The sequence below is a fragment of the Eublepharis macularius genome, chromosome 14, assembly GCF_028583425.1.
Source record: "Eublepharis macularius isolate TG4126 chromosome 14, MPM_Emac_v1.0, whole genome shotgun sequence".
Taxonomy (NCBI): domain Eukaryota; kingdom Metazoa; phylum Chordata; class Lepidosauria; order Squamata; family Eublepharidae; genus Eublepharis; species Eublepharis macularius.
In genome coordinates this window covers 56,820,943-56,844,008 of record NC_072803.1, presented here as the reverse complement: position 1 = coordinate 56,844,008, position 23,066 = coordinate 56,820,943, and the positions used below count along the sequence as shown (strand labels likewise).

The 23,066-nt window shown below is 45.4% G+C and overlaps 1 protein-coding gene across 2 annotated transcripts in view; it reads right to left on the bottom strand.

Annotated features, from left to right (window-relative positions):
• The window catches only part of AK1 (adenylate kinase 1), a 77,047-nt gene that overhangs the window by 10,810 nt on the left and 43,171 nt on the right, over nt 1–23,066 (bottom strand). For both annotated transcript variants that reach the window (XM_054998374.1, XM_054998375.1), the window contains 4 exons: nt 10,480–10,522; nt 5,303–5,338; nt 4,320–4,483; nt 3,568–3,684 (listed from right to left, as the gene is read on the bottom strand). In XM_054998374.1, the coding sequence (XP_054854349.1) occupies nt 3,568–3,684; nt 4,320–4,483; nt 5,303–5,338; nt 10,480–10,522 (360 nt within the window). The remainder of the gene's footprint in view (nt 1–3,567; nt 3,685–4,319; nt 4,484–5,302; nt 5,339–10,479; nt 10,523–23,066) is intronic.

The window sequence follows — 23,066 nt, the reverse complement described above, 5'->3', positions numbered from 1 at the left end:
ATGGCAGAACCTGACACCATTCTCCATTACATAATAAAACATGATCAAGCATTGCTGTGTCTCTATTTTATATATTTATAAAGCGTATTTCATACATTTATAGACTTGTTTTTCCTAAATAAACTCAAAGATGATGAGAAAACTATATATAACAAATAATTAAAACCTGCCTCTTAAAAAGCATTGAAAGAGCCAGCATAAAAAGTGCAACTAAAGGCCCTTCTAAGAAGCTTGGCTTTGTATTACTTTCTGAGTTGCAGCTAGGAAGAGACAGCCCTCTATTGCTACTGCTTTTTACACCTTCCAAGTAAGAGGCAAAGCATGCAATCCCATACAAAATGACTCCAGTCTAAGCCTATCGAAAGCAGTGAACTTAGACTAGAATTACTCCGCATAGAACTGCAATACAATAGTCCAGCTTACCTGAGTACAGCACTTATGAGGGTTATCATTTTTAGAATCCAGTTGTTTCGGATTCCTCAGCTTCCAATTGTTTTTTTCTTATCAGAGCAGGCTTTAAGCGATTTTTTTAAAGGGTATAATTCTTCCCCAGCAGGCTGAGAACCAACATGGAGGTTCCACACTGCCATCTAGTGCAGCTTCAGATTATTACATGCAGGGAATGCTCAAAAAGCTACACCCAGGCATGTAAATTGGAAAGCCACTGACAGCACCGGGACCAGACTGAACAAACATGCAGTGATTCCACACACGTTGGATAATGCACTTCCAATCCTCTTTAGAGATCGAGTGATTCTGCACACATTGGATAATGCACTTCCAATCCTCTTTATAGATCATTTGGAACGGATTTTTGTGTGTGCGGAACAAAAAATCCACCTCAAACAATTGATAAAGTGCATTGAAAGTGCATTATCCAACGTGTGCGGAATCAGCCATCATTTGGAACTGAATTTTTCGAGCGTGAAACAAAAAATCCACTTCCAAACAATAGCTAAAGTGCATTGAAAGTACATTATCTCAGGCAGGGTTCTTTGCCTAGCCTTGCTAACCGAGACCCTTTTTAACAAGAGGTGCCAATGATTCAAGGGAGGACCTTCTGCATGTAAAGCAGGTGTTCTGCCACTGAGCTACGACCCGCCAGAAAGTTCTCTCAGGGAGCCTGACCCTGTCACGTTCGCTCAGCCTAACCTACCTCACAAGGATAGTTAGGTGGGTATCCGCGTCGTTCTACAGCAGAACTGCAGGATTTTTGTCCAGTGGCACATGAAGGGAGCTCTGACTCGTGAAAGCTTACACTCTGGAAATCTTGTTGGTCTCTAAGTTGTTGCAGGACAAAAATCCTGCTGTTCTGCACAGCTGTTCTACCTCTCTCAGGGTTGTGGTGAAGATAAAAATAGAAGGGGGAACCGTGTATGCTGCTCTCCATGGGGAAAGTGGGTAATAAACATGTGATGGATAAAAACTAGACCTATTGTGGCTCTCCAGGGCCCCAGGCAGAGAATAGCCTTAATAATATAACAACAACAACAACATTTGATTTATATACTGCCCTTCAGGACAACTTAATGCCCGCTCAGAGCAGTTTACAAAGTATGTTATTATTATCCCCACAACAATCACCCTGTGAGGTGGGTGGGGCTGAGAGAGCTCCTAGAAGCTGTGACTGTCCCAAGGTCACCCAGCTGGCTTCAAGTGGAGGAGTGGGGGGAATCAAACCTTGTTCTCCAGAGTAGAGTCCCGTGCTCTTAACCGCTACACCAAACTGGCTCTCTCAAGCACCTTCTACTAAAGATGCTGTCATGTCTGCACCTCATCCATGCCATTATTTTAAGCTGAACTGTTACAATGAACCGTTTCTGTTACTGTGAACCATTGTTGATGCTGTACCTTAATGTCATATTGCCAATGCCATGAATTGCCTTGCTTTCACAGGCTTACTGAAGCCGCAGGTGCCTTAGCTACGTGCTTTGAAGCTCTCAGAGCTACTGACCTTGTAAACTGTTCGTTCTCATGAATCACTGTGTTTCAACCTTATTCTTATGCCTTCCCAGTGTCTAGAATTGATATGTAAAGTATGCAACGAGTACTCAAGACATCCTCGTGCCAGAAGTTATGTTTTATTGTTAGGAGGGGGGGGACGAGTAGTTGTGCTCTATAAGAAGAATGGGTTTCATACTTTTAAGTATTCCTGTCAACCTGCTTGTATGCGTGCTTTACTCCTGAGCAATCCTATGGACATATTTGTGGAACTGAATGGAACCCTGAATAAAACCTTTCAACCAAGATCATGGATTTCTTGCTGTGAGGGTACAGGGGTTTATCTGCCATAGCCTGTCATCCATAGACTGACAGACTCTTTACCTGAAAATGCAAAGGATTGAACCCAGAAAAATCTGCACATTCTCTTCCATGGAGTTATGAAGACTGCCCCAAGCTGTGAAACTCTGGCTTCAACATCTAAAAGACCCTACAGTTTTAGGAATGTTGTTTTATGTCTTACATTTTATATCGCGGTGATAAAGTGCACATCTGACCCTTGAAAAACTGTATGGAACATCCCTCCCGTTTAAGACTTGAACTGGATTTCAGAATCCAGGATAGCAGCTTTCCCTGCATAGTACTGCTGGGCAGGGGGGGAGGCGTGTTTGGTGGGGGGGGGTTGTCAGAGTTGTAACAACTACCCTACTTTCCATTCATGAGAAGGGGAGGAGTTTACCACTGCTAACCTTCCCAATCCTGGCTGCTATCTATTCTTCATCAGTCCGTTTTGCAAGCTTTCATTCCTCAAGTGTAAGGATAAAGCAAGAAAATGGGAAACAGCAGAGACTCACAAGCATGCTGGGCAGTCATCTACCCATGTGGCCCAGCTCATCTTCAGCATTCTTTTCTTCCTCATCAGCCCCTTGATATGTTTATAGGCTCAGACACGACGCTAGGAGTCCTATAACAGAACCCCCTAGCAGTTTTCCCCTCTAAAAATGAGTTGTCCCTTGATATCTCAATTTTGGTCAGAAATACTAAATATTATTAAGGAAATAACAGGGTACAGTGTCCCTATGTCACCAAAAGTAATCTTGGGACTGTGGGATCAGACATCAATCCCAAATGTTAGAAGAGACCTTATCAACTCTCTCCTGGTGGCAGCTAGGAGTGCAATAGCAACCAAATGGAAAGACCAATCTCCACCTACGACAGAACTTTGGTTTACAAAAATCTGGAACCATTTGATAATGGAAAAAATAACTGACAATCTACATCAGACGGAATATCAATCTTCAGGATCAAACTTCTGGGAAAAATGGATCCCATTTTACGAATTCATAGAAGCAAGAGATCTGCAACCTCCCTCTTCACACCACTCATTGTTAATGTATTAAAGTTGAAGCACTGTGTTAATATTTGTAAATGCAATGTATTATATTGGTTTGTTGTTTGATTATTGTTACAGTTCTAAAATTGAATAAAAAATTTTTTTAAAAAAATGAGGTGTACGGGAGGGGGCAATTTGGAGCAAGGGAGAGTGGGGGGGGGGTGTTAAGCCGCCTAGTTTTTCTGATCTGAAAGAGCAGAACTGGGGAACTGCAATTTGCACCACTGTCTTACCTTCTTCTCAAATTCCTCGCCCTGTTTCACCTCCCGGGGATAGCCGTCGATCAAATAACCCTTGGAGACGTCTGCCTTGGCAATCATAGCGTCCCTCAGCATGTCAAGAACGGTGTCCTTTGGGCAGAGATAAGAAGCACTGTTGACGTGAGAAGGCACTCTTTGCTGACTCTGCAGGAACTGAATAGCGACCCCTGAAGTGCTCTGTGTTTTGCAGAACCTTTGCCGCTTTGCTCGTTGGTCCCAACCCAGCTACGATCCGTATATTCTGCTGCCCCTTCTCAGACAAAACTTCTTGCCAACGACTAAGCAGCAAATACGTGGCTGAGCAAGGATTTGAACTTAGGTTTCCCCAAGTTCAGGAATATACCAGATTCATTATGGCTTAAAAAGCAGCAGTAGTGGTATATCCTTCAGAATCCCAAAAGTTTCAGCTGTTCTTTTATTTATAAAAAATCAAGCATCTAGTGTACAGGAAAAATATCCAAGACAAGAGTGTTGGACATGTTTGGGAATTTCCATCAACGACAGGAATGACGACCTCCAGAAATGATCTGATGGTTTTCTGTATGTGAAGCAGGGGCTCTCCACAAAAGAAAAATATCTGTTTTATTTCTGAATTGATACATATAACATATCACTGTAGTTGGCTCGCGGCTGAAGGTGAACCCCAGTTAAAGTGTCTCGTCCGCCCCGCCCCAATGCTTGGGCCTCGTATGAGGACAACCCATTCACTCTCACCCCAAACTCACCAAGGGTACTAGCTCTCCCTTCTCCATGATGGCAGAAAGCTTCTTCCCTCTCTCTGAGCCAGAGCTGACCTCTGCTCTCAGGAGGTCCCCAGTAGACAGGTGGGTGTACCCATACTTCTGAACGATTCTCTCACACTGGGTGCCCTTTCCCGAGCCAGGCCCTCCTGCAATGAAAATGAGAAATTGGATACAGAGATGATTATGAGGGGGAAACACAGAGATATTCTAGGCCCTGAAATTCCTGCAGTGTAACCTGTCGGGGCTTCTCACTTTTATTTAACTTTCAGCAGTTAAGAGTCTGCCTTTCTCCAAAAAAAAAAGGCAGAACACAAAGGTATTTAAAATCTCAGACCTGGTTGCTGGGAAAGCATGGTTTTCAGTTGCTAGGGAGGCTCAATTTTTTTCTTCCTCTCCCATAATATCAGGACCCAGCAAACACGCAATTAATTTGAATAATAATGGAATCCGGACAAGCAAAAGGCATTTCTTCAAGCAACTGAAGAATCGGCTTACGGAACTTGCTGTCATAAGACACCATGTTGAGCAGTGGCTTAGACGGCTTTTAAAAAGAAGTGAAAACAAATTCATGAAGAACAGGCTTATCTAACAGTCTTGGCTGCATGAGTGAAATGGAACCTCCATGTACAAAGGCAGCATACCTTTGAATATCAGCTGTTGGGGACAAACAGTAGGGGAGGGACCTGCTTGAGGGATTCTTGGCTGGCTACTATTGAAAAGAGGATGCTGGACCAGGTAGCTCCTTGGTCTCACCCAACAGGACTTCTGTTATATCCCCAAACTGTTGCTAGGGGAAGCCAAGCTCCATCCTCATGCTGATCAAGCCCAATTTTTATATGCCTTTTTGACTCGCCCTGAATCAGAGAACTTCTGTTCAAGATGACCAAAAAGTCATCAAACACGTTATAAAAATCCTCCCGTGGTGCAAGCAAACAAGGAGGTCCAAGGCTGAAAAGCAAACTTACCTACGACAAAGATGATTTTGTGGTTCTTCAGTTTTTCTGCAGGAAAAGGGAAAAAGAAAACGGCATTAAGTTTGGGGGAGAGGAAGGCCACGGCTGTTTACCGGAGCTCCCTTAGGGGGATCAGCAGAACAAAAACATTAAACCAGCCCTCCTAATTCATGGAGGACACTCTCCGAATGCTCTGAAGCATCGTTAACCAAAGTCTAAGCCAGACCAGGGGGTCCCAAACAGACAAGGACTGAAGCCAACCTTTGTCAGCTTTAATGGTGGAGTCATCCATGCAGGAGCACTGCGCGCCCATCTTTCCTACGTCTCCAGCTCGTTCGCTCTTTTCTGTTGCCCGGTATTTGCTCAGCACATTTTTGCTTTGCAAGCCTTTGCCCTCCTCCCCACCCTCCACATCTGGCGCTGCTGGGCTAGGCCAGGCCTTGTGGTCAGCGCTCAACATAGGTTGCCATGGAGATGGTCGCTACGTGGCAGCAGATGCCAGACCTCAACTGTTTCACGGAACATCTGGGAGGCCAAGGTTCCAACCTCAATATGGGCCTGGAGGGATTCTGAGCGGCTCTCTTCAGAAACAGGATTCGAATCTGGCTCAGAGGATCCCTGCCTAGTCAGGGGGGAGCAGGGGGGGGGCTCTTGCTTTGAAGCCTTTATCTTTTTGCTGTAACCTTTCTGTACCGTTTCTTCCCCACCCACCCCCAAACAAAGAGCACATATTACCAGGGCTTTTTTGGGGGGGGGGGAAGTGGTGATGGAACTCAGGACTGCACAATGACATTACTTTGGTCAGCTGGAACAAGGGGGGGGTTGTTTTTTAAAGTTTAAATTGCCCTCGGTGAAAATAGTCACATGGCCGGTGGCCCCACTCCCTGATCTCCAGACAGAGGGGAGCTGAGATTGCCCTCTGCACCATGGCGCGGAGGGCAATCTAAACTCCCTTCTGTCTGGAAATCAGGGGGTGGGGCCACCGGCCATGCGACCATTTTCAAGCGGTGACGGAACTCCGTTCCACCGCGTTCCCCCTGAAAAATAGCCCTGCATATTACTAAAATTAATAGGAAAGTCACTGGCTGAATCTGCTTTGCAAAGGAAGCCTGAGGAGGCCTAATAATGGCTGCCATGTTTCAAGGCAGAATCTCTGTGCTTTAACAGCTCCCTGAGAAACAGAAACCAAAAAGCGAAGCATTTTCCATTTCACAATATCATGCCTCTCATATTAAAGACACAGGGCTCCTGCTCACAAAAATTCTCTCAAGACCTGCACCTTAACAAGGTTTCCGTCATTACACAAAGTGTTGGAAAGGGCTCAGAGACAATAAACATACAGACTTTGGGGTATAGATGGTACATGGGCTTCCTCCTTTGTACTTATAGTTGATCTAGCCTGGAAAACTTATGAACAAACATATCCCATGACAATAGAGTAGTAAAGTACTGTTTACCGCTTGGGATCTGCAGGCCTGAATATAACAGGTCTGTAACAGAAGTCAGAGCGCAAGGAATGAGATTGCCAGCTACCCAGAATTTTAGTAGCCTGGCTCATAACTTCATTCCTATAATGATGGAAAGCCAGAAAATAAATTGTAATGGTGAGTTATTTCATTATTTATTTTTTTAAACATATCAAGATGGGTAGCCGTGTTAGTCTATCTGCAGCAGTAGAAATGAGCAGAAGTCCATAAGACTAACAAAATATTTTCAAATATATGCTTTTTAACAATGCTCCCCTAAAGATTGTACCCCGTAGAAGAGGCGCTTTACACAACCTTTGTCCCTGCATCAATTCTTTTCTGCATGCTGGACAAAGAAGGCACGCCGTGCATCTGCCCAGCTATGCTACAATCTCATTAAAAAAAAAAAAGCAACTAGCTTGATTTGTAAATGAAAGGGGATTTTTGAACAGACTTGGAGACATTCCATGGATTTTTCAAAACCAGCAAGTAGCCTACCCTGGCCTGATGGGGAGGTACAGAATTAGTCACAAACTATGCTCAATCCTTTGGCTGTTGTTGTTTTCCCCCTAAAGAGACGTGTACGAGAGCTTCAACCTTTGTGGGAGCGACACACAGGCCGTTTCCAGATGGCTTACCTGCACCCGGGACGTCGCGCCACGTTTTGGATCGTGCCAGGGAAAACGTGAAATATCGCGTTTTCCCTGGCACGATACGAAACGTGGCGCGACATCCCGGGTGCAGGTAAGCCATCTGGAAACGGCCCCAGTGACCTAGATTCAGGACCAGAAGCACCTTAAAGACCAACTAGATTTCCAGGGTATGAGCTTTTGAGAGTCAAAGCTCCCTTGGAAGAGATCCTTGGTCAGAAATCCAAGGCTTCACTTTGAGACAAACCTCAGCCTAGTAACTTCTCTTTGGCCCCAGGGCTCAACTACAGCCTGTGTGAAATGGCAACTGAGATAAATGTCTCTGCCCATGTGCAGATATGCACTTCCTTTCAGCACCCAAGTGCCATTATCACAACCACTACAGCTCAGAATGCCTACAAAGAAAACAGCCAGCTTGCGCTGACATCCAACCGTATCAGCCTGGATGGGATCCGTTGGGTGACTCCCCACGGTGCAAAGGATTCAGCTCAAAATGGAACATTTGGTAACAACGTGCTCCCTTATCTTAGCCAGACTCAGCACAGACTGTCTTACTATAAGACCGGATTAGAGCAAAGTTTACATGTTCTCTATGTAGAACAGCTATTTATAGCAAAATACATGCAATTTTCTAGTAGCCTTTGCGCGAAGGTCCATGGAAACTTTTGCAAACCTGGCTAGATGGAAACCAACCCAATAACAGTGAAACATAATAATAAACTTGGGTGTTTGGGGAACTGTCTGCAGCCCTGAAGTTCGGCAATGAAAGATCTCCTGATCACAGCTTTCTAGAATTACATCAATGAGCGGACACTGCTACCTGGGCAAACGGTGCTGCTTTGAGAAACTCTTAATGTGTCTGCATGAGAACTTTGTAAGTTTCTGTTTTGATGCCGTGGTATGCAACTGAAATGCAGAGAGGAGTCTCAAGGACTCGGCAAAGGGCATGGTGGCCAGAGCACATTATTTTGCATGCAGAGAGAACCGGTTCAATCCCACACATCTGTACATCAAAAGATCTCAGGTAGCAGGACAGGGAAAGTTATATGATTAACAATGCCAGCTACTGGCTGAAACCAAGTGGAAGATGGGGGGCATGGGGGGTAGCATCATAGCAATGCCATGATATCATTTCTGGGGAAAACCCAGAAGTGATGTTATTGTATCAGTGCAATACTCTTAAGGTTCACGCCAAACTCTATAGTTTTACTCCATAGTTTTGGGTGAATCCCAGAGCATCGCACCAATGTCACTTCCTGATTTGCCCCGGAACTGATGTCATGGCATCCAAGCCAATGACAGTTTCCCCAACATTTTCCCCCACTGCCCTATTGAGCCAACAAAAGCCACAATAATGCAGAAGTAGCTAGAAATCCAGGCACATCTTTCAGCTCCAAAAAGTAAGGAGCCCTGATATTAATTTGGACATAGTGCTGAGGAAATAGGTTAGCCATTCCTTGCCCTTACAAAAATACCATTTCCCTGATTAACAATAGCCCGTCCATGTTGCTTTAGGCTCAAGTAAGGGAAAAAATGGTAAAGCACATAACCTGTCTGTTTTCCCCCTACTGGAAGTAAAAGCAACTCAAGGCCGGGTCCATTTGGGGGTTGTTTGTTTGCTTTTCAGTGTTTTTAAGGCTTTGACGTATTCCATATTCAGTATTAATAGGAGAACTCATAGAAAAGAAGTGCACTATAACTGCAAATACCCCCTTTAACATAATACATCACAAGGATACTATACTTGATTAAAACTATGGCCGATTCCAGACGGCCCTCCTCATCCCGAAACATCGCGCGTCGTTGCGCGGAAAACGCGAAATATCGCGTTTTCTCGCGCGAGTTTTGCACGATGTCGCGCAAAACTCGCGCGAGAAAACGCGATATTTCGCATTTTCCGCGCGATGTTTCGGGATGCGGAGGGCCGTCTGGAATCGGCCTGTGTTACATAATTTTATTACACACTGTTCTTCCTACATTTCATGCCCCCTTGATCCTGCTATTATTTTCCTCCATTCCTCCTACAGAAAATGACATGAAAGCGACTCATTACTTCTGAAGAAGCGGGCTCTAGTCCAAAAAAGCTTCTGCTGGAATAAAACGTTACTTGTTAAGGTGACATAAGACTCCTGTTTATTTTTGCCCGAACAGACTGATGCGGCTAATCCTCTGGATTTGTTCTGCTTTTTAAAAGATGGACAGAGTATGCCGGGTTAATGATTTCACCCAGAAATGAAACAGACTGCTCCGAGACTTCTGCAGACAAGTCCAGCAATCGTTGTGGACCCTCGAGTAAACTCACACGTTCAGCGGCAAAGAGATCAAACACTGGTGGGATTGGACCTGTGGCCTTAGGCACACAAAATATTCACTCCGTCACTGAGCCATCCAGAAGACAATGGCCGTTTCCACACAGCTTACCTGCCTGCGGAACATCGCGCGAAAGACCTGGAAGACAGCGTCTTCTCGCGCGAAATTGTGCCAGGAAGACGCTGTTATCTGGGAGTTTTGCACGATTTCACGCAAAACACCCGGATAACAGCGTCTTCCTGGCGCGATTTTGTGCGAGAAGACGCTGTCTTCCGGGTCTTTCGTGCGATGTTCCGCAAGCAGGTAAGCCGTGTGGAAACGGCCAATATAATTCAACCCAGGCGATTCGTCTGATGAGGTCAATTTGTGTTGACTCAACCATGTTAAAAAAAAAACTACCTGTAATTTGAGGGATAAACTGCATGTTCTCTGGGCAATCTGAGACTGGATCCCCTGATGTTTCTTAACACCCAACAGCACTTGGTTCACAACCGCTGTGCTGGGGGAGAATTTAACCCTCGCCTCTCTTACTGTTTCCCAATAGAAAAAATAAACAAGTTGCAATCAGCCACTGCTGGGGGTGAGTGGGGTGGAAGATAGATACCTACAGTATTCCTGTCAAAGAAATGGCATAAAGGGAGAAGTGTTCACCCTCCTTTCTTCCACTGTCATGGGCCCAATCTAATTCCCTTTGCCTTGGCTGCTTTAGGTGGCCAAATAATGGTGCTCTCACACAATGTGCTCTTTTGGAGAAGTCACTTACCTGCTGCCATCTTGAGGAAATCTGAGATGAGAAACTCTTCAGCCTGGAAGCAAAACAGAAGGCTTGGTTAGACCGAAGGCCCCGGAGGTCTGATAAGGCCACTCAAACAAACAATTGAGAAAGAATGTGGAGTTAGATTCCTAAAACGCTCCAATGTCTATTTTCAGGGCTGGGGAAAATATTTCAGAATCGTGAAGCTCTTGTAATTTTCAGTTCCAATCTCTTTCCTAACCCTCAAACCCTCTCTCCCTTCGTAAAAGTATCCCTATACGATAATTTCTACCTTCTCCTTCTAAATATGTGGAGGTGGGTAGGAGGGGGAAGAAGCAATCCCCCCTCCCCATACACACACCTTAGCATAACAGACCAAAGCTACATGCCTCTAAATGCATATATTTAGGTCTGTAAAGGACTGGCTACAGCTCCCAAGTCAAAATACCAAGCGATACAAACAGGTCTCGAAAATAGCAAACCGACGAGGGAATCGTCAATGCCTTGGGAAGGTGTTCCTGTGGCAACGATTCCTGGCTGTTGCTTTCGTCTACAAAAGGGTGGCCAATCATCCAGAGACGGAGAGAAACACAAACCAAATCAGAGAGACGTGAGTGAAAAATCTCCCACAGGTGGAAATCTGAGAGCAAAGAACCCTTTGCTTTGCTGTTCCAAGCTGCCCCCCTCCAGCCTCTTTTCCCCGCAGCAACCTGCAGGCTCCCAAACCTTCTCGTGCTGTTGCCTTGGTGAAAGGTTGCTAACCCATACTGAATGGAGTCATGATAGCTTGGATCCTTACAGGGACTTCTTGCCACATCGTGAATACTAAACCAGCATTTAGTAGACCCAAGTCAAGAGCCTGCAAGGGGTTCCTTCAGAGCAGCATATCTTGATTCCTTTTAATCTATCCACCTCTGAAGAGCCTTGGCTCTTTTGCTCTGCTGTGGCTCCCATATGGAGTGGTCTGGTTCCCAGCATCCACACGGCACCATCGTGCATGTGTCCCTTCCAGCCTTCCCTCCTTGTTTTGCTGCAATCATTCCTAAACCTGTTTGGGGAGGATCTTGTTCGAGAGGGCGCAGCCAAAGCATATTTGCACCAGTGTAGAGAGGAAGGTGTGGATTTTTCAGGACTATTTTACTCGAGGGACTATTTTTCACATCTGTGTCGTTTTTCCTTGCCCCAGTCCCCTGCGGCCACCGTCTCTTCCTACATCACCAGAGGGCTTTTTCATGTAAGTGACCTGCAAGTGACCTTGGGTGACTTTGGGTCAGTCACAGCTCTCTCAGAGCTCTCTCAGCCCCACCCACCTCACAAGGTGATTGTTGTGGGGATAATAATAACATACTTTGTAAACCGCTCTGAGTGGGTGTTAAGTTGTCCTGACAGGTGGTATATAAATTGAATATTGTCGTTATTGTTGTCGTTGTTAGTGTTAAAATGCTATAGTGATATGTCAATTGCTTGCATGTGTGCCGTCAAGTCGACCCCAGCAAGGGACTTTCAAGGCAAGTGATAAGCAGAGGTGGTTTTCCATTATTTCCTCTGCAGAGTTTTCCTTAGGGCCAAGCTAGAAGTGACAAATTACACTTGAATGGCAAGTGAACAGACATATTGGACCAAGCTACAAGTGACGAATGACACTGGAACGGCAAGTGGACAGACCCACATGTATTCCACCCTGTTCACTTGCACTCCACTTGCACTCCACTTGATCACATGAGTCTGTTCACTTGCCGTTCAAGTGTCATTCGTCACTTGTAGCTTGGCCCTCACATGTATTCCTCCCTGTTCAAGTGAACAGGGAGGAAAGTGAATAGGGAGGAATACACGTGAGTCTGTTCACTTGCCATTCAAGTGTCATTCATCACTTCTAGCTTGGCCCTCAGTGGTCACCCACTCAAGTAGTCATCCTGCTTAGCCTCTGAGCTCTGAGCAGGCTATACCACGCTGCCTTCTCTCCTGATACATCCATTCTGGGTTGTGGGTTTTTTTAACAAAAAAGCCCAGGCAAGGAAAGTGCAGAAAAACCAATCTAACATACAAAAGCTTCTGTATTCATAACAGCGATGAGACCAGACAGAATTGTCATGCGTGGAAACATCCTCAGATCTAAAATCTTATACACAGTGCAATCCTAGGGTCAAACTATGATGAGGGGTCTTTTTCCAACATCCACATGGCATTATCATGCATTTAGGCTGCAGCACTAAAGAAAGGGAGATTTCACTCTTCCCACCTTCCCTATTTCCATTGTTGAGTGTCATCCCCTCCCCGCAAGGGAAAAAAAGATATTTCCTCTACTGGAGCTAAAAACTGCTGGGTGTGGGGGAGGCAGTTTCCATTGGCAAATGGGATTGCAGGAAAGAATTAATTCCCTCCCTTCTCCAGCACAGTGGCCCCAATACATACCCACAAATTACTCACGTAATTTGGCCCCTGAATTCAGAGTTGGAAGGGACAATATGTTTCATCCCCCCGTCTGTCTATAACCAGAAACATCCATCAATTTGGACTGATGTTCATGAAGTGTGCCACAAATACGGTTATATCAGATCTCAGGGTTGGACCTGAAGTTTCAAGGTTTTAGCTTCTTTTTCTTTGTTAATAATTTATTTGTTAATAATTGACAGGGAGGCAAAGAGGAAATTAACAATGCTTCCTGGCTAACATTGTGTCTCCCTTCATTTGAGTGTCCTCGTGTAATTTGTCTTGTGTAGTTTGGCTCTGAGAACATTATGGGGCCTACTCAGGGCTTTTTTTCTGGGAAAAGAGGTGGTGGAACTCAGTGGGTTGCCCTTGGAGAAAATGGTCACATGGCTGGTTGCCCCGCCCCCTGATCTCCAGACAGAGGGGAGTTGAGATTGCTCTCTGCACTGCCGAGCGGCGCGGAGGGCAATCTAAACTCCCCTCTGTCTGGAGATCAGGGGGCGGGGCCACCAGCCATGTGACCATTTTCAAGAGGTTCCGGAACTCCGTTCCACCGCGTTCCAGCTGAAAAAAAGCCCTGGGCCTACTTATCTTGAGTAAAGCCCTATCCTATGTAAGTCACAGTGACCATATCAAGCTACAAGGGAGGGCAATAGTCTAATTATTTGTTATACAGCACTTGATTGGTTAATTTGGAATGTGTATATCAGAAATCTGATTTGGTAAATTCTCCTTTCCCCTCTGTATCTTATGTGTCATATCAATGTTTTATGTTTGCCTTAAATAATACCAGTAAATTTTAACAAAAACATGAAAATAATTGTATATTGATGCAGATATTCACTGATCTTTTTGTAAACCACTTCTTTTAGACAGAACATGGGATAAGATATTGGTTTTAAGGCACTAGTGGGATGAATCACTTGGCAACTTCCATTATATCATCAGATAATTTTTAAAAAAGCAATAAGGCTGGGATTGTTCCATGCATGTTTATGAAAATATCTGTTCAACAGCCCGTCTGGCCCTCAAGGGAGCTAACTATCAATAAATAGTACAACAACATATGGAAAAAATACATATCATTTAAACATCATCGAATAAGAACAAAGAACCCAACCAAAGATCAGAAAGCAGCAGATCAATGGGGAACAAAAAACAGCGGAAACCCGCCAAAGGTACAGAAGAGTAACCAGCTCAAAGACCTGCCCAAATAGCAAGTATCTTGACTAGCATCTAAAGATGAACAGGGAGGGAGTCAATTGGACCTCCCAGGGTACAGAATTTCAAATTATTTCATATTTTTTATCTATGCGTATGGGAAAGTGATATTTCTGGGCCATGACAATAACTGAGTAAACAATGAGGGCTTGAAATTAATTCATAAAGCAATATGACTTTGCAACAAATCGGTTTGCAGGACAAATACCCCACCCCCATACCTGGTCAGTATTCACAGTCCAAAGTTGGCTCTGGAATTTCAATAAAACAAAGGAGAAGGATATGAGATAAGGGGTATGTATAGCCTGAGAACTAAGAAGTGGTGCCTTATAGGTCAAGGAGGTGGGATCACATGGGATGGGGTGGAGACAGAGACTCTTGGGAAAACAGAGAATCTTGGGAAATGTTTGCCTGTTTTATCCCTTCGATTCCTCAACGACCTTCCCAGATAGCGACTCCCTGCTTCAAGGCTTCATTTGGTTTTGGAATTTCACTCAACACTGACACATATTCCAAACCACAGGCTTTGCAACTTCACTTAAAGCAAACAGTAACACCCAGATATCTGAAGTTTTGGCTCACGAAAGCTCATACCGTATCACAAATTTATAGGTGCTACTGGACTCTTGCTCTTTTCTACTGCACCCAGATATACAGGAAGAAAAGTCCACTGTTCAGTACAAACAACATTCCCCATAATAGGGCCCCTTTTGCATTCTATTAAAATGCTTCCTATACCCCATAACAACCACAATAACTCCATGGAACATATGATATATATTTTGTCATTCAAGCCTCAAAACTTGTGAATAGGTGGCCTGCTTTGTAAGGAACGCCTCGAGCGATACCTTGAGCAAACTTTGATCTGCAGCGATTCATAGCAAATATTTTGCTTTATACCAGGAAATGCTTGTTTCAATTGTTCAGGTTTCAAGATCAAATTTCTGTGAACAGTTCAGAAGCAAGCCAGGCCTTCTTTTCTGGTCAGTTGGCCATCCTCTGTGGATGATGGAAAAGCAACTGAGGAAAGTCAGGAGAATCGCTGTGCTGGATCAAACCCCAAAATGTGTCTCTGGGTTCAGAATTCTCCCTCCAACCGTGGCTGCCCTGATGCTTCCAGCAGCTAAAAATGAAGGTGGTGACTATTCATGTCAGCAGACCTACTAAACTGCAGAGGGGACAGGGGAGTGTGGACTACCAATAAATAAAATAACACCTAGCAACGCTCAACCGCAATTGCAGCCCATGTTAAACAACACAACAAAACAATGTGTGGAGTGGAAACATCTTTTAAGATGCATTTTGATTTATCGACAAAGGGAAACTGGTCTCAAGAAGGCTAAAGAAGCATACTGAAGAATCACATGTCAGGAAACCTCTGAGGCACGTCCCTTGAGCTCATTTTCCCACAACATATTGCCTATCAGACTAATAAGCTAGGTGGAGATCATTATAATCTTTGTCCTGATAGCTTGCTAAGCTATTCCCTTTCTGTCCCCGCTTGCCTTCAGTAGATAAATAAAAAATAACTGCCCTGACAGAGCCGACTCTGAAGTCAACTAGGCCCAGATCTGCAAGTGAAACTAAACCTGGCCACCAAGAATGATGGGCCAAGAATTCTAAGAAAGCGTCTACCTCTAAACGCGTGTTTTTGAAAAAGACATTTGCAGTACTGTGAACCTTTCAGAATCTGATCACTGAGCACTTTATGAAAGAAACTCAGGGTGGCTACTGTTTCAGCATTTCTTCAGCTCTGTATTGGATTTTTGCTGGTTTTAAATCTTTGCAAATTTGCATGTATATACCCTATTACATGTTTAGTAAAATGTCTTTGATTGTACTGACACACTGTTGAATCCACCTTGAGCATCAGCGAGAATGGCAGACAATGAATGAATGAATGAATGAATGAATGAATGGATGGATGGATGGATGGATGGATGGATGGATGGATGGATGGATGGATGGATGGATGGATGGATGGATGGATGGATGGATGGATGGATGGATGGATGGATGGATGGATGGTATGGGCCTTTGTGCTTCCATGAGCCCCTTCCACTGCTTCTTCCTTCTGCCCTGAATTTATAGCCATCTTCCTCCCCCCTCTCTCCCATTATACTTATACAATAGAGAGAGGACTTTCTTACACTCCTTTCAGTTCAATTAGTTGAGACTGGGACCATGGCATGTGGGAGAAAGGGCTGAAATCTTCCTCCACACGATTTCCCAAGAGAACTGCCATGTGCCCCTTGGGGGGGGGGGCGGTCTGTTGATGTATCTGCAGGTTCCCCCAAAGCCATTTCAGGTATGAACACGGCACAAGGGGAGAAGGCGTCCCATCTTCCTGCCTTCATGGCCCCAATCTGAATTGGTTACTTCCTGTTGGGGTACTTGCAACCAACATCTAACCGAAAGGGCACGTGGCAGCTAGGGTTGCCAGACCCAGGCTGGGAAATTCCTGGAGATTTTGGAGGCGGAGCCTGGAAAGGGCGGGGTTTGGGGAAGGGAGAGGCCTCAGCTGAGGTATAACATTATAGAGTTCACCCTTCAGGGCAGCCATTTTCTCCAGGGGAACTGATCTCTGTTGCCTGGAGATCAGTTGTATTTCCAAGAGATCTCCAGTTACCACCTGGAGGCTGGCAACCCTGGTGGCAACCCTGGGAGGAACGTGGCCCAGTGTGAGTCAGTGATGGATCTTTGTATCTTCTCCACAGCCAAAATGCCATCCCAGTGCACTCAGCTAATACTGTGGCTATTTTCAACCACAGCATTGGAGAAAACCAGGGATGTGCTTGTTCACCAAGACGCTGCTACCCAAGTGCCAACAAATCCCAGTTGAACTGACAGGCCAGACCAGAGGGGACAGCTCTGCCAGCTCAGTAAACATCTCAACAGCCAATATCAGCTTCAAGTTTGATGGGCTCTTGGACAGGATGACCTCAGCTGGCCTTCCTCCCTGAGTGGGACGTCCTATTTGCTGTTGGTCTCTCATTCGCCCTATCCAGTTAGGCCCGATCAGAAGAAGAGGTTAACAGTCACTACCCATTCTCCTTGCTCTTGGCACAACTGTGGGTCGCACTACAAGTGATGAATGACACTTGCCTGGCAAGTGAACAGACTCATGTGTATTCCTCCTTGTTCACTTGCCATTCACTTGTGCTCCCCTTGATCAAATGGAGCGCAAGTGAACAGGGAGGAATACACATGAGTCTGTCCACTTGCCAGGCAAGTGTCATTCGTCACTTGTAGTGCGACCCTCACTCACTTTGAAGAAGAGGGCAAGCAGAAAGCAAACATGAAGTATAGCAAGGCCCAGGGCCTCCACTGGCTGACTGTATGCCTCCTGCTGGGACAGGGGTCTTGCTGGGTGTCTTACAAGGCCCACCCCTCATGACAGCATCCTTTCTGACCTGAAAACACCAGAAACCAGTGAGAGTGGAAAGGTAGACTGCCACGGGATGGAGAAGTACAGGTTTATAAATCACCACCCTCCACTCCACTTTGCAGAGGCCTGAGAAATTTCTCCTTGGAAAACTCATTGTAGTTATTTGAATGCAACAAGGTCATACATATAGGGGTTGAGATACATAGAAGACAACACTACCTGAATCCCTTTAGACTGTGAGTAACAGGGAGGGGGTCATGCAATTATAATAAGACCACCTTTTATTGCACTCTCAAACATCCAAAATGATTCACATCCAATATTTTGCTGTAATCCTTGCAATAAACCTCCGAGTGCGTGAGTCTGAAGAAAGGAGCTCTCTCTCGAAAGCTTACACTGAAAATCTTGTTGGTCTCTAAGGTGCCACTGGATGAAAATCCTGTTGTTCTATTGCAGACCAACGCAGCTACCCACCTAAGTATCCGTAAGTAAGATCAGTGAACCAGAGACTCCTTGATCTGTAGCTCACAGTGCAATCCTAAGCAGTTACATCCAAGATTGCTAACTCCAAAAATCCCTGGAGATTTGGAGATGGTGCCTGGGGAGAGAGGAGTTTGGGGGGCGGAGGGAGCTCAGAGGAGATGTAATTTCACAGAGTCCACCCTCCAAAGCTGCCATATCCTCCAGGGGAATGGATCTCTGTATTCTGGAGATCAGCTGTTAGACTCCAGGCCCTACCTGGAGGCTGGCAGCCCTGCTTCTAAGCCCATTGCCTTCAACTGGCTTAGAAAAGCATAACTAGGATTGTACTGCCAAGTCTCATAAGCCCCTTCTACACATGAAAAACAAACATAGTACAGTCCCAGAGGTGATAAAATGGATTGCACAGCTTCAGAATGCAGGAGAAGAATCACATTTCGGAATACTCCTCTACAGAAAAAGAAAACCTCCTGCAAACAGAAAAGCAGCATATCAGTTAGCAAGCTGGGCTAGTACCGCTCTCCCTCTGATATGCTCGTTTTCTGCTTGCAAGCATTATTGTTTTGCTGGAGTTCCGCAATCTGAAACTGAAGTGTTGTTTTTAAGAGACCACCCTCTGCAATAAATAGGCCCATTGTCTGACCTTTGGCAGTTCATTAACTCTTTTAGCCTCATATGAAAAGGGGAACTAATGACTGCCAACCACACAAGTAACCCTCTAGAATCACTCTCGGGATCTGAATGTATATATAAATATATTCCTATGTGCTATGCAACGAGGGCTATACTGGCTCTCATAGGGCTGTATTTCATTCTTGAAAAAAATATTAACCCAAATAAAGGACTTCTTCTCCAGAACCTGGTTTGAAAATAACAGCTGAGAGGAAGAGTTTCAAAGAGGCACAAACCTAAAATAGACCTACAGCTCCTTGAAAAGTCAGGGCCCCACCTAGTGAACTTTGCAATCCGGTGGTCTGACTGGAAAGGGAAGGAGAGGGTCCAGTTACAGTCCCCTCCAGCCACACCTAATAAGGCCAGCTGACCTTGAGATTTTGCTTGCTCCTGAGTTCTAAGTATGGCACAGCCATAAATATTGCAGGGTGCACATCCACACCTTTGCAGGGGGAAGTATTGTGAACCTGAGCAGCTGGTTCTCCCAGTGGCTGCTTCAAGGTTTCTCTCTACTTTGGTTTTCAAACTAGAGGATGCTTTTTTTAAGCATCTACACAACATCATGCTGTAAATGTGCTCCAATTGTCCCTTCCCCGTCCTCGGTATGCTCTTTCCCAGATGTACTTTTCTCCAATCTTTTTGGGGAAAGCGCAGTCTGAGCCCCAAGAGCATTTTCACACTGTCTGGATGGGAAGGTCCAAGATCCTGCCCACATCAGTACCCTTTTCTCTCCATTAGGCCCCCACAGATGCCACTTCCACCATCGTGCCAACAAAGGGCTTTTAAAAAAATAGCTACAGCACTACAATGTCATAGCAATTATCAATTTTTAGCTAAAGCTCTCAAAACTTTCTGGTTTGGGTTTCTTTCTGTGTGGGTTTGGGGACGCAGGCGAAATGACAGCTGATGGAAAAAAGTGTATAGAAAATTCCATGTGCAAGCTCCATTGCCAATGCGCAATGCAGGTGCAGCAGTGATGAATACAAAACAGAGAACCCTTGCCATGTGGGTGCACCCAGAGTCAGACAATAGGGCTCTCCTGTTTCAGCACTTCGAATCTGATGTCCCACCCGGTATAAAGGGGGCTTTAGACACAGCCAGTCCACTTGGCATGCATGGGGAATGCAAAATGGGGATGTCAACCAAGCTAAGGAAGCAGTCTCCAATGTAGCTGTGAGTGCGCGTGCGTGCGCACTGCTCCCTGGATCTATTTCAGACTAGATCACCCAACCTGATCCATAGTCCTTGCGGGAGCATTCCCTGGAGTCCCCTCCATTCCCCCACTTCTTGCTAGAAGCGTGGCGAGGGAGGAACAGCAAGAAAATGCCATGGCTGGGACTGAGCATCCCAGGTTCTGGTGCCCTGTGGCAAGGCCCAGGGACCTGGGTCTGTGCTGAACCGGATCCAGTATTTGGAGCACCCATTTGAACATCCAGAGAATGAGAAATTGATGTGATAACTCTGATTTAATCCTGGAGCAAGTTTGGGTATGTCCACCTAACTCTGCTGGGACGGGGGGGGGGGGGGAATTCTGGGACTGTAGCAAGTTGTTGCTGGAGAAGCTCTAGCCAGAGTATCAGTTTGCCTGGAGCAGCCAGACAGGACCTGGTGTTGGGAAAGCGGGCCAGGGCGAGGGGTGGGGAGCACTCCTGTCTGACAGTATGTCAGCACGGCTGCTGTGCTCAAGGATTCCTACGCCCAGAGATGTGAAACATGCATAGGGCAGGGAGACAGTAAAATTGGGGGCTGTCTAAAAAATGGGGGGGCATAAAAAGTGGGAGACCCCCTTACCCCAGGTTTTTCCATTATTTCTCCAGGCTTCAGCAGCCAAATAGGATGATTAGTCTGGAGATCTGGAAGGGAAAGTTTAGAAGGGACACCCATTGAAAGCCTTAGAGAACATTCTTGGCTAAGACAACACTGTGGTTTTAAACCCCATTAACAGACTGGATTCACATGCTCTGTCTGTCTGTCTGTCTGTCTGTCTGTGAGAGGGGGGTGGGACAGTGAGAAAGAGACCAAAACTACATGAGATATAAGCGATTCATGATCTCCCAGGGTTTTTAGAATTAGGTAAAAGAAGCTATGGGTGGGAACTCCTATTTTGATTATATCAGAGGTGCTGGAGAAAGGGCATTTAATTTACTCCGTTCTTCCAGTCTAAATGTCACACACACACAAACAAACACACTCACACCCACACTGTCTCTCACATTCACACTACCTCACACTCACACTTTAACCTCCCTGTATAGAAATGCCTCTTCAGTCCCTTTAACAAGCACCATTGTTTAAAATGTTGCCTCATTTGTCCGGATCCTATCCACTCATCTACTTTTCCTGGGGGTTTTGCCTCACCTCACCCCACTCATCGAGGGCCACTCACAAACACAGTTAAACCCAGTCTTTCAACTGCATTTTGTATCCCTGAAATGTTCTGGATTCACCTTTGGGAGGGCAGGTGGGAAGATGGCAGATCAGGGAACCTTCTTCATGCCGGTCATGTGCTGCTTCCTCTCCTGGTCAAGTCCAGCCACCCTTGAGTAAGCCTGCTGACTTCACACACTGTTCATATCTCACAATGGCCCTTGGTAATTCAATGACTGGCCTCCAGCGATAGCTTAGGAGAGCGTGATCAAAGATTTATTCCCTGTTGACACCATCACTTTTACCTCAGGTTGCTGTCAGAAGCTGTTGAGCTAATGAAGTTGCCCTAAACTGAAGCAGGCCTTTGGCCCCTCTATAGTCTGCCCGTCTCAAAAGATTACAATTTTTTAAAAAAAAAATCTGACCAGACAACAATAAGACATCCAATAAACACTGCAGTAGGACTAGAATTACAGAACTGGAAAACAAAGCAAACAAACAGACCTGTCTTAGGCATGATGTGCCATAATGCAGAAAGCGGATTATAAAGAAGACTAAGAGTGATTCCGCACACATTGGATAATGCACTTCCAATCCTCTTTATAGATCATTTGGAACGGATTTTTTCGTGTGCGGAACAAAAAATCCACCTCAAACGATTGATAAAGTGCATTGAAAGTGCATTATCCAACGTGTGCGGAATCAGCCTGTGACTGGCAGAAACTTTTAAAGGTCGACCACAAGAGTAGACTTCAAGTGCAGATGCCATAGATATTATTTATTTAGATTATTTACTGATTTAGATAGTTATATCCCCATTTTTTCTCCAAAAAGGGGACCCAAAGTGGCATACAGCATTGTTCTTCCTTCCTTCATTTTACACGCACAACCACCCTGCGAGGTAGATAAGGCAGAGAGAAAGCCCCCCAGCAAGCTTCCATGTCAGAGTGGGGATTTTGAGTCTCATAGATCCTAGTCCAACAATCTAAACACTATGCCATGCTGGTTGTCTAAAGGGAGAATACCGAAGTGAAACTGGGGAGGCAGGGGGTAAGCAACACGGACATATATATGAACACATATGAAGCGGCCATAGATTCAGCAGTGACTCTCCAGGGTTTCAGGCCTTACACACAACCTCCTACCTGATCCTTTTTTGCTGGGGATTGAACCTGAGACCTTTATCCAACCCAAACAGATGCTCTACTAGAGCCAAGCTACACGTGTATTCATCCCTGTTCACTTGCCATTCACTTGCGCTCCACTTGACCACTATGTGGTTAAGTGGAGTGCAAGTGAATGCCAAGTGAACAGGGAGGAATACATGCGAGTCTGTTCACTTGCCATTCAAGTGTAATTTGTCACTTGTAGCTTGGCTCTTAGCGAGCCAGACATCCTCTCAGGGCTCATTTCGAGGGGGAATGTGCAGGAACACAGTTCCAGCAATTCCCCAAAGAGGTCACATGTCAGGTGGCCCCACCCACCAGACTCTCAGCCATTTTGGGCCCATTTCGGCCTGGATTGGGGCCAAAACGGCCCGGATAGGGCCTCTGACAGGTGGTGGATCACTCTCCCACTCAGCAGTGGCCTGATCCTGACCATTTTGGGCCCCTTTTCAGCCATTTTCAGCCCCTTTTGCCATTTTGGACCCTAGCTCTGAATGGCTAGGATTGGGTCCAAAACAGGCAGGATAGGTGATGCCAGGGGGTGTGGCATATGCAAATCAGTTATGCCAATGACATACTTCTGGTGATGGCAAGGGGCATGGCATATGCTAATAGGTTATGCTAATGAGTTATGCTAATGAGTTCCTCCGGCTCTTTTTCTACGAAATGACCCCTGCATCCTCTCATCCAGAACTTCCAGTGTTATTAGCTCCTTCACTGATATTACATGAGGAAAATCCTAAAGGAGAGGAGCCAAATAGATTTCAAACCAGGGTTCCAAATTTGTGTTTCACAGGTACATAAAACAGGTAGAAAGGCGCTTGGCTAGCTAGTGTGGCTAAGCAAATGAGCTATTCATCCATTCGTCTAAA